Source organism: Rhinolophus sinicus, linkage group LG05 (genome assembly GCF_036562045.2).
Source record: "Rhinolophus sinicus isolate RSC01 linkage group LG05, ASM3656204v1, whole genome shotgun sequence".
NCBI classification, from domain to species: Eukaryota; Metazoa; Chordata; class Mammalia; order Chiroptera; family Rhinolophidae; genus Rhinolophus; species Rhinolophus sinicus.
In genome coordinates, this window is record NC_133755.1 from 115480849 (window position 1) to 115495727 (window position 14879).

At 31.5% G+C, this 14879-nt stretch overlaps 1 protein-coding gene and 1 non-coding gene across 2 annotated transcripts in view; one reads left to right on the forward strand and one right to left on the reverse strand.

The window, feature by feature from the left end:
• Positions 1 to 14879, reverse strand: part of PHIP (PHIP subunit of CUL4-Ring ligase complex) — a 118957-nt gene that overhangs the window by 15144 nt on the left and 88934 nt on the right. Inside the window, exons 28-35 of the mRNA XM_074333220.1 lie at positions 13504 to 13615; positions 13253 to 13314; positions 10910 to 11065; positions 9368 to 9488; positions 6603 to 6728; positions 3763 to 3832; positions 3083 to 3133; positions 2671 to 2820 (exon numbers count right to left, since the gene is read on the reverse strand). Of these exons, the coding sequence (XP_074189321.1) occupies positions 2671 to 2820; positions 3083 to 3133; positions 3763 to 3832; positions 6603 to 6728; positions 9368 to 9488; positions 10910 to 11065; positions 13253 to 13314; positions 13504 to 13615 (848 nt within the window). The remainder of the gene's footprint in view (positions 1 to 2670; positions 2821 to 3082; positions 3134 to 3762; positions 3833 to 6602; positions 6729 to 9367; positions 9489 to 10909; positions 11066 to 13252; positions 13315 to 13503; positions 13616 to 14879) is intronic.
• LOC141571992 (small nucleolar RNA U13) lies at positions 10563 to 10666 on the forward strand. The gene has a single exon (XR_012497025.1). It is a non-coding gene; the product is annotated as a small nucleolar RNA U13 (small nucleolar RNA).

Sequence of the window (14879 nt, forward strand, 5' to 3'; positions counted from 1 at the left end):
CCTAAGGGCTGCGCCACAACTAAGACTGAAAGGACAACAACTTGAAGTTGAACGGCACCCTCCACAACTAAGATTGAAAGGCCAACAACTTGACTTGGAAAAAAAAGTCCTGGAAGTACACACTGTTCCCCAATAAAGTCCTGGTCCCCTTCCCCAATAAAATCTTTAAAAATAAATAAATAAATAAACCACTGTCTTGACCCCTGCTATATTAAAAAAATAAAAATTTTTTTTAAATGTGCAAAACTTTGGATAAATGTCAAATTTATGTAGAACACTTCATTTTTCTTGGTTCATATCTTGGGATTCTATCACTCAGTAGAGTATATGGTAGCCACTCAATACACCTCTGTAGAATAAATAAGTGGAGAATATTTAGCATATTAATTTCCATCAAAAAGTTTAATTTTTAAAATCTTGCTTTGAATATTTGATTAAACTCAAAATGTAAACTAATGTTTTCATACAAAAGCTGAAGTATGAAGAGCATGATCTGTCTTAAATATTCTAGTAGGAAGGCTGATAGTTAATTCTGAAGTATAAAAAGCAAATTATCCATTTTCCTCTTCTGCTCTGTGACAGTAATAAAAAACAGTAAGTAGCCATAAGTCTTCACACCTCCATCAATGAGTACCACAACAGAGTAGGTATTAAATTAAAATATTTTCTTGCTTCTGGTATCTTCTGTTTGCTAAAACCTTTAGCTGGAAGGAGAGGTTCTAAATAATGTTCTCATTATTTCCAATACTTAAGACAGACTGCATTCTTACATATTACCTATTCTCTAAGAATATTACATATAGCTCTAGTGCACTAGATACAGAAGATACGGGCTCTTGTTCTCATTTTGTCAATAAATAGTTACATATTTTGGAGAGCTGCTTAATCTAAGCATCAGTATGAGTAGGTTGGATCACAGTTTCGAGTCTCTTCCATATTTCCTGTATGGTCGCTTTAACATTTTTCTTTTGTCTTTAGGTCTTTTTTCCTATGCTTCTTATCCCTTCATTTATCTCTTAAACCAAAATGACAAATCAAAGTTTAATTGGCAGCATTTTTTCTTTGTTTGGTGGTACATAAAATAAGTTACCTTACAATGAGTAGTGTTTTAGATTCGATTGGAAGTATAGTATTTCAGAATAATCTATCATCTCAAGTTTTGGGGGAGAGGGTACTAATATTTCCATTTGCTGTTTCTGTTGTATAATATATATAGTTTACAACTTCTTTTTATCATTAGTTTTCATCTTTAGTAGAGATTGGGTCTCCCCCTCCCCCGATGAATGTCTATACCACAAGGGAATGTAAATTTGGACTCTTAAGTCTATGCACATTGCAAGCTTAGGGAGATTTATCTCTGACACTGAACACCAGAGAGAGAGACATTCTTCCTTGTGGAAGGAGTGATTCGATTCTTTTCACTGAGGGCAGTCTTTCAACAACAGTCCCAGTGGAGTCTCGGTTCCAATTTCCTTCCTCACCATGGCTCATATGGCTTCACCTGTCTCTGCACAGTGTTAATAACTTGTGCATCTAGAATCTAGACATTGAAGCTTATTTGTACCTCTTCTTTTCTGGGGAAAAGTCCAGAATACAAACACCTGCAAGTGCTTGGTAAATTATAACTTATTTTCTAAAATACAAAGTTGGGCTGGCAAGAAACAAAGGGAAATCCACAGTTTCCAGAAACAAAGAGAACTGAAAACCAGAGCACTGAAGCATTAGTTCTTCTAAAGATTTTGGAGCATAGGTTTATCATATTGCTGGAATTAAAGATTTATCTTCTACATTTAAGATTCCATGTTTCTTGATTTTAAATGACAAGAAAAGGTATGTATGATATTTATCTATTAATGAAATTTCTCTAGTCTCATCATCTCAAGTTATATATAACACATACATAAACAGATAATGAAGTCAAGTGATAGCACATCAAGTCATGATCTCTTGTAAAATATTTCCTTTTTATTTTAATTTGAAACCATGAATGTTATCTGAACTGTGTAACCTTTAATAACTGAATAAAGAAATCAAAAACTCAATTTAAATTGCTAAGACTACATGCAAAAGTAAATACTTGGATCATGTTTACTCAACCTTTTTACCATGAAATCCATAAAGATCATAAATTGACCATATATATATATATATATATATATATATATATATATATATATATATTACACACACACATATATAATGCCACCTTACATTTGTATATAGTGCTTCAGTTTAAAACTGTTTTAATGTATGCTCATTCCATCTCGATAACCCTATAAGGAAGGTTAAGGAGGTATTATTGAGGTATTATTATTATTGTTTCCTAAACAACTGCCATAATAAATTGACAGAATTCGTGTGGGGAAAAAAATAGTAAAAAAGAAATTTTCAGATGAGAAAGCTAAATGACTTGCTCAAAACTGCATAACTGCTAAAAGGCATAGCTGGGATCATAACTCAATTCTTTGGAGTCTTACTTCAGGGTTATTTCTGTTTTACTACACTATTTAACTTAGATGCTCTATATAACCAAATGGATAATGAGAACATATATGCAATAATGGAAAAACATACTGTAACCATAAAAAATAACAATTTAAGTAGCAAACTGTCATGAACAAGATATATAGCAAACTGACAGGTAAAGAAAATATTTTCAAAAATATTTACTGGATATTCAAGGAGATCTACCGGCTGGCGGAAAGGCTCAGAATCTTCGCATTGAAATATGAGATTTAACAATTCTTGACATTGTTTCTTCCATGCCTGAATATCATAAGACTGAGCTCTGTTACGTAATCTTCTTCTAGGCTGATGGTCCTAAAATAAAAATGTTCAAATGTATTAATAAAAATAACACTTTATACAAATAAATTTTAATGCATGCTTAATTAAGTAATATATAATAATGCAAATAATAGAAAGTATCATTCACCTAGTTCTGAAAAACATGTATTTTGTGATGGAAATCGATTTGGAAATAATATTTAATAGGTCTTTAAAAATACTAATAGTGAAAAAACACTCGCAATACATTTTAACTCATATAAAGTACTTCTGCTAAAACAAAAAACTATATTACCTTCCTTTTTCGAGTAGAAGTTCCTGGTACATCGGCATCTTTCTCTTCTTCCTTTGAAGCAAGAATTTATCAGATTCATTAAACATTCTAGATTTCATTATTACAGTTGATCTTTGAAAAATACAGTTTTAAACTACACAGGTCCACGTATACATGGATTTTTTTCAGTAAATTCATATAGAACTGTACATGTATTTTCTCTTATGATCTTCGTAACATTTTCTTTTCTCTCTTATAAGAAAATATATAACACATACAACATACAAAATATCTGTTAATAAACTTTATATTATTGGCAAAGCTTCTGGTGATCAGTAGGCTGTTAGTAGTTAAGTTTTCAGGGAGTCAAGTTATACAGAGATTTCGATTGCTCGGGGAGTCAGCTCCCCTAACCCCCATGCTGTTTAAAGGTCAACCATACTCTTTAGCACTTTATATCCTTTACACTTTAGAAAACCTAGAATGTACTTGCTGGAACACTATAATGAATCATTAAAAAATCTCCCCCCCCACCATTTAAAAAAATTTCTTTTTAAAAACAAGAAAATCAGGAACCATTTTTATGTTAACTGTAGCATTTAGACAAAATTGTCATAACATTTATCTGAAAACTACTATAGATGTTTCTTTTTATATACAGAACAAGACCAATGTAATAATCATGATGAAATATTAAATACCTCGGAATCAGACAAAACTTTCTTCTTCATTGAATTGTAGAGTGGAATTATGTTATAGCAAGTCTGATCCCTAAATAACAAGGAAATGTTAGTATACAAGATTAGAGTCAAGGTTTTTTTTTCCCTTTAAACCTGTTACTAAAATAAGATTTTCAGAAAGAACTTAAACCCAATTCTCACCTCTAAGTTTTGCTCAGGTCACTGCTGTGCCTGGGATGCCTTCTTTCATTCCTCAGTTTACAAGGGAAAGCTAATGTACCTCCTGTCTTCTAATTCCTTCTTCCTTTCATTCTTAAAAGTAGTCATTCCCTAAAGTTTAGTCTTTAGTCATCTTCTCTTGACACTACTCCTTTTTCCCTAATAACCATATACTATATTTGCAGTTTATCTGTGTAAATGAATTCTAAATTCCTATAATTTGGTGTCTTTTGAGATTCCTACCATTTAAAATTCCCCCATGTCTAAACCTAATTGTCACTCCCCAGACACTCTTCCTCCTTTTTCTATTTTTTTTTAACAGCATTACCATTTTCACAGTAACACATGGTTTTTCATTATTCCTTCCCTTGTCTCCTTAATAAACCCAATCATCGACCAAGTTCTATGAGTATACCCTCAAAATCTCTTGACATTTGCCTTTTTTACTTCCATAAATTAATCCCTCATCACCTCTACTTGGTCAGCTGTAGCAGTCAGCCTGCTATATATTCGTTATGTCTCTTCCCTATCAATCATTATTAGATACTTCAGTCAAATTAGTATTTTAAGGCAGATTATACATCACATTATTTTCATGTTAAAATATTTTCAATAGCCCCATTGCTTCCAGTACTCATATTTTAAGTCTAGTTTGTCAGATTGGTATTCAAGGCCCTCCATGATCTGGACCAAACTTGAGTTTACAGCACTGTATCCCCATTATTGCTGCTAATGGACTCTCTACTTCACCCAATTTAAATTACTAAATTTCCTTAACAACTCTTTAATTTCTGATCTCATGCCACTCTTATCCGCAGAATGGCTTTCCTTTCATCTAACTTCTCCTGGATCTATCAATATCTACCTTGACCATAACATCCTAACATACTTTCCCCCTGTATCTAAAACCCCACCTTCATAGCTAGAAGTGATTCTGTCTCTCATCTAAACTTTCATACAGTCTCCTGTTACTTTTTCCTTACAGTTATTTACAGATTTATCTATCTATGAAATTTTATTAAGAGGACAAGTAAAGATTTCTATCTCCAAATATCTATTACTTCACTTTGTATGTATCTATTGCTTGAAATTTAGCCAAATAATTCAATTAAAAAGTACGATAATCAAAATTTCAAGACATAACCAACATTTTGAAAATTACTTTCAGCTAAAAATGGTTTTAACAAATTACATACATATAAAAAATGCCAGGGATTTATTTTTAGATATATGCAATACAAATGCTTTAAATATTGTATTAATATTTTTTATATAAGGCATTTCACAGTAACTATTTGAAAGAAATACAATTTCATAGACTATTCCAAATATAAAAATTATTTTATCTAAATTAATGGTATCATTTGAGTCTATTGATTCATATCTCTTTGGAAAAATAAATGTACATACATATATAACACTTATGAAACTACAGATTAAAAACTTGATAGTTAAAATATTATATGCTATTGTAACCAAGTTATATAGTCCTCCAAGGATAGCTAATTCTTGATTCTCAATTTTACTGAAAAGAAGCAAGAACGCTGCAATAGCAGCCCCTAAACGACTTGGAAGGTAATAGATTTCTTTAGAGAATAAGATAGAGGAAGGGCATAAAGTTTATTTTATTAATTTTCTTTAGTGTTGTCTTATATTGAAATTACCTACATTCCTTAGCAAAAAACAAACAAACAAAAAACACCCAACAACAAATACCAGGAATAGGGAACCTATCATAATGCTGAATAAAGAGAACAAAGCTGGAGATTTTTTTTTAAAACCTCAGTAATCCCTTCATTTAAACATAAAAGCAGGTAACAGCTGAATATTTAAGTTATAAAATACACTGTCTCCTCCTAACCAGAAATAATTATCCAATATAAATAATGTTACTATAAACTCACAGCATCATCTTATACAAAACCTATGATTCATTTCTTTGGCTTCAATTTCAAAGGCTCAGTTCATTCTATGGTTACATAAAATCTGTGAGACAAAATAAAAGTGTGGTTGCCTTAAAAAAACTGTAGTTACCACTCTTGGTAGGGGATCAATGAATGAGGACGTAAACTTGACTTTAAAGAAGAATCATCTTGAAAGTTAAATTTAGTTTTCTGCTGGATTACTTAAATACTGTTCATAAACCTGACAGGGGTAATATAATGTTAAGATGAAAGGTTCTCAAACCAGATGGCAGAAACTCATTTAGTGTGAAAATTAAACAAGTTATCCTTGAAAAGACTCAGTTTCCTTAACTGTAAACTCCAGGTAATTATCTCTTCCACATGTAAGATTATTATTTGGCTTGGAAGAACTATTTTAGGTAAAACATTACATGTTCAATAAATGTTTAATAATAACTATTATTATTACTATATTATCCAACAGTTGGATTTAGAGAAGGACCCACGTTTTTTATGCTAACTGCAGCACACAACTTTTATGATTTCATAATTAATATTAGCCAATAAACTAAATATTACTTCTTTAGATACAGACATTACATGCTTCCTATTTTAAGTGGAGCTATGTATATGGGCACAGTATGTGATATTATGTATATAAAAATATTTTACATTTTGACACTTTACAATACTGCCATTATTACAATAATTATAATTAAGTGTGGAAAAATAACTCACTTTATAAAATGTAGAAGAAGATCAGTCACAAATTTAGCAGATTTCACAATAGGGCTTCCAGGCTCATTAAATGTTCGTGTGTTGTGCTCTATATACCGAACTTCCCACATTAGGGAAGAAACCCGCCTTTAAACAAAACACAGAAGTCTTAACCTCATTATATTTCGAAACAAATGTATGCAATTTAAAACCAAGAAATTGTGACTTTTCAAATTGCACTCTTAAATCAAATACAAAACTCACACCTTAAAAAATTATTTTCAAAAAATTATAATTTCGTTAGGGGAAAAAAGAGTAGCAACATTCACTATGTAGTTGCATAGAAAACGTCTGGCTTAGACACACTAAACCATTAACATTCCTTCTTTTAGGGAGAGAGACTGCAACAGTAGCAGAAGAGAAATGGAGGAGTTTTCAGTTTTTGCTTTACATGTTCCTGTCATGTATGGTATCATTTTTTTTAAGTATATCTGACTTTTATATAAAAAAGGAAATAATTTTCACCTAATCACATTACTGGTAAACAAATGACATGTAAAAATGAAAAGCTAACTGATAGCCTGCTTATGAGATCCAAAAATATGAAAACACAGTAACCACATTAGTTTAACAGGAAACCTAAGTAAATGAAAGTTATATTTTAAAACACTGAATTGACAATACTAAAATAAATGTTGGTGTTTTATTACTTTATTTCTGAAAATAAAGAAAAATCCAAAGACAATTTCTAGAATATCATTCAATAACATGCGGCCCTACTTAAAATAAAGAAGAAAACACTCAGAAAAATCTTACTGATGTGTGAACAAAAATACAATTATATGGAATTTTAAAAATATATAATTGTGGATACAGAAACGCTTCAGCGCATTCTAAATAACTTTCACAAGGCTCATTCTAATAATAAAACCACAGGCATCTTCAGGATACCCTATAGAAAACTCTAAAATAAAGCATTAGATCGATACCAGCAGAGCAAACTGATAGTAGTAGGTAGTTTAATAACTGAATTAGAAGTATTGAAGAGGAAAACCACAGACTGCAGTAAGTCTGAAGCCAATGAGTAAAGGAGAAGCAAAAAGCTTGAAACAGTAAAATCGCACCTGAAGGCATCATTGTATTAAATAAGAAAACTCAGGTCTGTAACTATATTATCAGGTTGAAAAACAGACAGTTTCTAATTTATGTAAGGATTGTGTCCCAAAATATTTTTTTCCTAAATTGGTTACTAAACTAGGCTAATGCCAAAAATCCTATTTAAGCTATAATGTACTTGAAATGTAAACCTTAGCAATGATCACATCGAGGAGTATTTCTATGAAAAAGTAATTTACAATACTGGGAGATGCCGTAAGTTTATCTTTCTAGCTGAAATCCAAAATCCAGTGCATAAAAACAATTCTTTCTCTCCCTGTTATCCTCCTACGTCTTGTTCCATCGCTGAAGCACTAGGTGTAACTCCTAAGGTTTACCAATTTAGGGGCCTAGGGGAAAAGAAGGGTAAGAATTTCTACTCCATTTTCTCTTTTCTGACATGTAGAGTTGAAACAGATTTGAAGAAGTGTGCTTCAAGTAAGATGGCTGGGAGGCACATTATCATAGGGGATTTCCTCCTCTATGCTTTTGACAAATATCAATGATGCAAAAGCAAAAACACCTAACAAGATCAGAAAATTCTTCAGATCCTTCAGGCTAGCATCTTAGTTTTCTTTATTCCAGGGTTTCTCAATCAGGGGTCATTCTGCTCCACAGGAGACATTTGGTCCAGGGGCTGCTATTGGCACCAAAAGGATAGAGGACAGCCCCAAATGTCAGTAATACTTTTTTTGAGAAACCCTGCTTTGATCAGTAAGGAATAACAAATGGTGTTTTCAGTGTCAGGTACATGAAGTACCAAATTAGAATTATATTTTAAGTAATAAAAGGAACCGAAAGCACTGATTTTAAGCAGAAAAACACGAATACAAAATAGGAATAAAAACTTTGCTAAGTTAAATAAATAAAAATGTAAAGAACTGGTAATATAAAGCTAGTCACAAAGTTTTAATGCAGTATTATTTGAATTAAAATTTTGTTGGCCTGTTAAGAAAAAATGAAAACTGCAAGTATGATTAATTATGTGAAAACTAGAGATTTAAACTCACTTTTTGACAAGATATTTTAGGTAATAAACCTACAAAGCCTGTCCGAGATTAGAACTCAATATTTATTGAAAATTGTTAACTAGAAGAAGATGCAAATTAATTGAAATTATGTCTTAAAAAAAAAAAGCTCTAGTTGTATTTCAAGTTAACCTATACCTATGAAAAATACCTTGAATTTTCTTAATTTCATGTTTTGTATTTATAAGCGGAACAGAAGCAAAATAAGAAAAAACATTTTTTATATTGTTCTATGAAAAATCCATTAACAAACAAATATTTCAATGTGACATCTAGGAGAAAATGAAATACTGTGGCTTGCTTTATAAAATACAGTATAAACACTACGAGCATCAACTCATATTAGCAGTTAGGAAAAACTGTATCTAGGAATCATATTCCAAATGTGGTCTATAGACTAGCAGCATCCCTGGGAACTTGTTAAAAATGCTGAATCTCAGGTCCTACCCTAAACCTATGGAATCAAATTCTGCATTTTAACAAAATTCCTAGGTAATTTTTATGCACATTAAAGTCTGAGAAACACTGCTATCGAAAAACAATAAACGAGCAAAAGGATCATTTAGATTTCATTTCGTAGTAGGTATAGCAAATGGTTCTAACCTGTAAAACCTGTTTTCCAGTCTTTGTTTAATTGTACTTAAATCTGTTGGATATGCCACTACAGTGCAATACATGGGATAGGCTTGCAGATCCACGGGGGCTACAAATGCTGAAGCGATATCTAAAATAAAAAAAAACAAATAAGGTTACAAATTTAGTTCTGTATTGCTTAAAATAGTTAATAGACAATTCTGCTTGAATTAAGACTTAAGTTCTGATGCACATAACCATTAATCTGCCACTGTCTTTTTATGGAAAATACAGTTTAGCTAACCTAGTAAGAGTCTCATTTTTTATTATGTCTACATTTACACTGAAAATTTCTAGGGTTATTTGTTATTCCTTAGAAGAGATGACAAATAATATATAAATGTGACCTATTAAGAGCTTCTATACACTTCTGTAATACATACACTTCTATACTCAAAACCTGGCCATTTCTGAATCTATGTTTTTGATATTAATCCTATAGTAACACTATAATACATTGCATTCAAATGTTGTAATCTTTGACTTTCTCAAAACTTATCACCTTATCTCATCTATACAATATAATTCTGTGAAATATCAGGCAAGCAGAAGTAGGAAACAGATCCAGAGTCTCTGATTCAATGTCACTAACACAATGGCACACAGAAAACTGGTAAAAATGTAGAACCTAGTTAAGATCACTCCCCATTTTTTTACTCATTCACATACAGTATGACTTTATATCCTAAAATATTACTAAAATCATTTAAGATAGTATTTATGAGACAATTTTTATGAAGTGCTGCCATTTTATAAGACTTCAGATGAAAATATCACCAGTGTGTCTCCAGTGTCCTTTGCTCTTCTTCATGTTAACTTCTTGCTGATTCATTATTGACAGAGTAGGTTGCTACAGAGCACCATACTAGTTTAGAGTTACTTCGGATAATTTGTGATCATTCTTTTTCTTTCAATGAAGCAAAGAAATTCATAGACCCGTCTCCCCTCCCCTTACAAATATTCTCTTGTGTATATGTACATTTTAAGGGGAAAACTGGTACAGGCATCCATATGATCATAATTCAGCTTTCAGCTCCTCTCTCCCAAGTCACATGTCAACTTGATTAGGTCAAGGTTTTCAAATTGGGTTTTGGAGGATCCAGATTGTTTCAGAAGTACCCCTGGCATTTCTGGGGCCCTTACTCTAAAATTCAGCTAGACAGTGATCCTTTTGTAGTTCATAAGTGTGATGACTGGGTGTTCACGCTCTTGTGTGAGATGTGCCTCCCTCAAACCTTGTTATGACTTCGGCACATTACCCGTCTGACATACATACATGCATACATACATACATAATAAAAATAAAATTCAGCTAGAGTAATTCCATTTGTAACTGTTTTAGATATCTGAGTCCCATATAAGATCTCATTGAAAAAATTTCATTTAAAACTGTTTGAAAACCACTAACTTAACGATATTATGAAAAAATATTTTGTTTGAATTATAGTATTTTTCCTTTCCTTTGCTTTCTGCCAACTTTTTCTATATTGATGTGTTACTATTATTATTTACCTAGTGTCATCAACTGGTTTATTCCAGCAACAATTCTTTCACATTCTTCATCCCTGGGATTGGAACCCCATTCTCCATCAAGAGGTTTATAGATCAATGATCTGCATTCAACATCAGTTAAAGGAACACTGGTACCTAATTCTTCAGGAAATACAGCTGAAAGAAAAAAGAAATGCAGATTTATTGAAAATATGTGGTAATTTCCTAATAAATAGGTTATCTTTAGAAAGTAGAGTTGATACTGTCATAAAACAGGTATAATTTTGTAAAGATTTGCTAAGTATATTCTTTATTTTCATTAAAGAAAAGTATGCTTCAAGGGTCAATAAAACTTAAATTATTTTTTAAAACATTTATAATTCTCTAGATGAGCACATAATTACATCTCCAAATTCATACCTCACAACTTGTTTTATTATCATTTACAGGTGAAAAAGAAAATATTTCCATAAAATGATGCAAATTTAAAAGTTTTTCTGAATCATTTCACAGTATAATCTCTATATTTACCCTGATAAAACATATACAAGATAAAACTAAACTAAAGTGGTATTTTTCAAGAATACTTCAATCAAAGCCTTAATTTTTTTTTAATGTAGGAACAAAGAGAATTACGAATACTGACAGATAATTTTTATGCTTGCTGCTCTTAAATGAAGGTATATTTTCTGTATGCTTGAATCTTTAACAGACTCTAACTGAATCTTTAAGAGAATCATTAGGGAGTGGTGATGACATAAAATCTACAAATCTGCCAAGTAATTTTTTCTTTGAACTAGACTTCATAAGAGAAACATGCTATTATCCATGTACAAAAATTCTACCTACTCACAAAATGTTATTAAATTCTATAGAGATATAGACATAGATAGATATAGATATACACAGAGATCAAAAACAACAAAAATCACCCCCTCCACACAGATATATTTAAGTAGGAAACAAATAGCATATAAATGCCACCAATTCATTTCAAGAAATACCCCAGGCATTACAACACCAATTAGCTTCATTTCTCTCTTATCCACAATAGTGCAATGTGACTTCTAACTCAAACTTTCACAAAGGAAAAGAAATAACACCAGAATATAAGCCATATAACACGGCTACAATTTGGTTAAGACATTTCAAAGTTTCAAATGGCTCTAAAATTCAGCAGTGAGATGAAAATACATTTCTGATAGTAAATTTTTTAAGTGGCCAATTTCTAGTAATAACTAGTTTTGGACAATATCAGCATATCCATTTCCTCACCACTAAGGTTTACCATACTGCGTTTACTTTTTCCAAATTAATTTTTCTCTGACTTTTTAGAATACAATAATTAGTGAACAACTCCATTTATAAATGATTTTTTCTACTATATTACTATATTACAAGTCAGATTTTTAAAAAAGTATTTACTGTTATCTGAGAGCAAAATATATTATTTTTTAAAAAACACTGAACCATACAGAATAATGTAAAAGAAAATTTGTAAAGTCCTCACATTCCCACCCTTTATAAATAATACTTATTAATAATCTAGTATATCCTTTCAAACCTATTCATGCATATATAATGATGTGCATTTATATGTGTTTTTAAACTGAAACAAAGATAGGCAGTGAGTTACAAAAAAAATACAATCTCTAGGATTTACCCATACTGTCCTTTTCTCAGTCCCAGGAAGATGTCATCACTGCCTAAGGCTAACTCCCAAATCCTAAGGCAATGTGTCAGGCGACACGCAAGATGACAGTTATTACATTATTATTAATTATAATGGCCTACTCATGGCGCCCTTACATGCATCGGGCTCTATAATAAATACTTTGCACATGTGCTGTCATTTAATCCTCCCATAAACCCTGTAAGTTATTAGTTTACAAAAATTCAAAGCTGAATCCTAACAACCTCGTTTTGAGACTTTAAGGAACTAGCAAAGATTACATAAATAGAAGATGGCAGAGCTAGGATATGAATCTATGTCTCAATCAAAAGCCTAAACTCTCAATATTATGTCGTACACTAAGTATTCTGCTGGAGTTACAAAAATATCTTTGTTCTCAAGTGCTTACCTTCTAGGAGTGAATAATAATTAACAAAACATTTTCATATTTTGCTGTAATTAATTTGAATCTTCCCTGTTAAACTGTAAATTCCACTGCACAAGGATTATGTCTATCTTGTTCACTGCTATGCCTCTATATCCAGATCAATAGATGTGCAATCAATATTTGATAAATGAATATTTTCTATTTGATCTTCATAACAACCCTATGCAATAGCAAGTTATCAAACCAGATTTCTTTGTGAAATTAATTCCATAATACAGACATCAAAAGCCTAACATACACTTACCATTATTAGGTATAAGCTCCATATCCCAAGGACTCATCTTTTCTGTATCACCATTGTCCCAGCTAAAAGGAAGAAAGATTATTATATTAAAAAAATCTAAATATATTATATTGCAATTTTTATAAAATCACATTATAAAAATAATTGCTTCAGTTGTTTAAAAGAAGTATCTTTATCATTTTATTGATCTAGATGGGGAAAACATTCAAAGCAAGTCAGGCTGAGCTAAAATACAACAAATACTTCCTTACCAAACATTATAGCACTGAAACAAACTATCAGGGTACTCAGGTTGAAGAGGTTCCTGGCTTTCAATTGTTCCAAACCACCAGGCATCATCTATGACTGATCTGAAACGGTCACCTGGACAAGAATAAAAGCCATCTCATTACTCTGAAATGTACTGCTGCTGCTGTTGCTCCCTTTTCTCCAAGCATACCTTTAAGCTTAAACTGTCTCTATGTTTTCAGAAGTGACATACATAAAACATGGCCTACATACTTCAAAATAAGTAAATAAACCAACAATACTGAGAAAAAAGTTATTTAATAAGCACACCTAAAGTGTGCCTTACCAGTTTCCAGTACCATTTCTTACATTTTATTAGGGTAAGGAGAAATTCACTCTTACCTTAACATTTTTACCAATCTAGCATTCTAAATTCATCAGTAGGACTATTCCCAAACTTTCATTCAAATAAATGTATGGTTTAATTTCTGCTCAACAAATATTTATACTCTATCATTAATTGCTTACTTTCTGTAGGCAAATTCCTCTAACCAACAATCAAGACTCTACCCTAAAATCAACAAAAATCGAACAAAAAGCCAAACTGTCTTCCTTTATCTCAATCATCCTTAAGTTATAACTCATATATATATATTATAACTTATAAATATATTCACTTTTCCTTTTCTATAAAAACAAAAAAGACACAAAAACAACTAATCCTCACGTCCCTTTCCTTCCTTACCCAACTGCATTTAGCTATTGTCATATCACTGAAAGTGCTTTCCCCAAAGACCCTAATAAGTTATCTTCTCAGCTTCCCTCTGTGTCATATGAAAACCGTAAACCACTCTTCGTTTTTCCCTTTCCTTGGCTTTCGTAGTACTTAGTGACTTTTCTCCTGGTGAGTGCAGATTAGGGTCTGAAAGACTTGAGTGCAAATAACTTATCCATGTGGTTTCATTTTCAAACCCATAAAGAGAAAAGTATTTGTTTATGTTCTCATTTTTTAGCAGAAAGTATTTAAAAGTTTATGAAGATGTATGAAATAAAGTGGATTTTAAAATTTTAAAATATGATAGAAATTTCATAATAAAATGAATGCTGGAGCCAGGAATAAGTTAACAGAACACAAGTGCATGTTGTTGAGGATGACTTTGAGTGGGTATGCATTGGGGCCCACGTTTATATTCAAGCATCCTAACAGCCAATGTTAAGAGAGAAATATGATTTATTACTAGGTTTAAGAGTCCTTAATTGCTCCTCAGATGCACATTAGTGACACTGAGCTTACTGAGAAGCTACTATATGATTTAATAAATAGCATTCCTGACAGCACCACCTTACAGTAAACATAATGAGTTTCATAGAGCTATTAATTATCCTACATAGACTGATA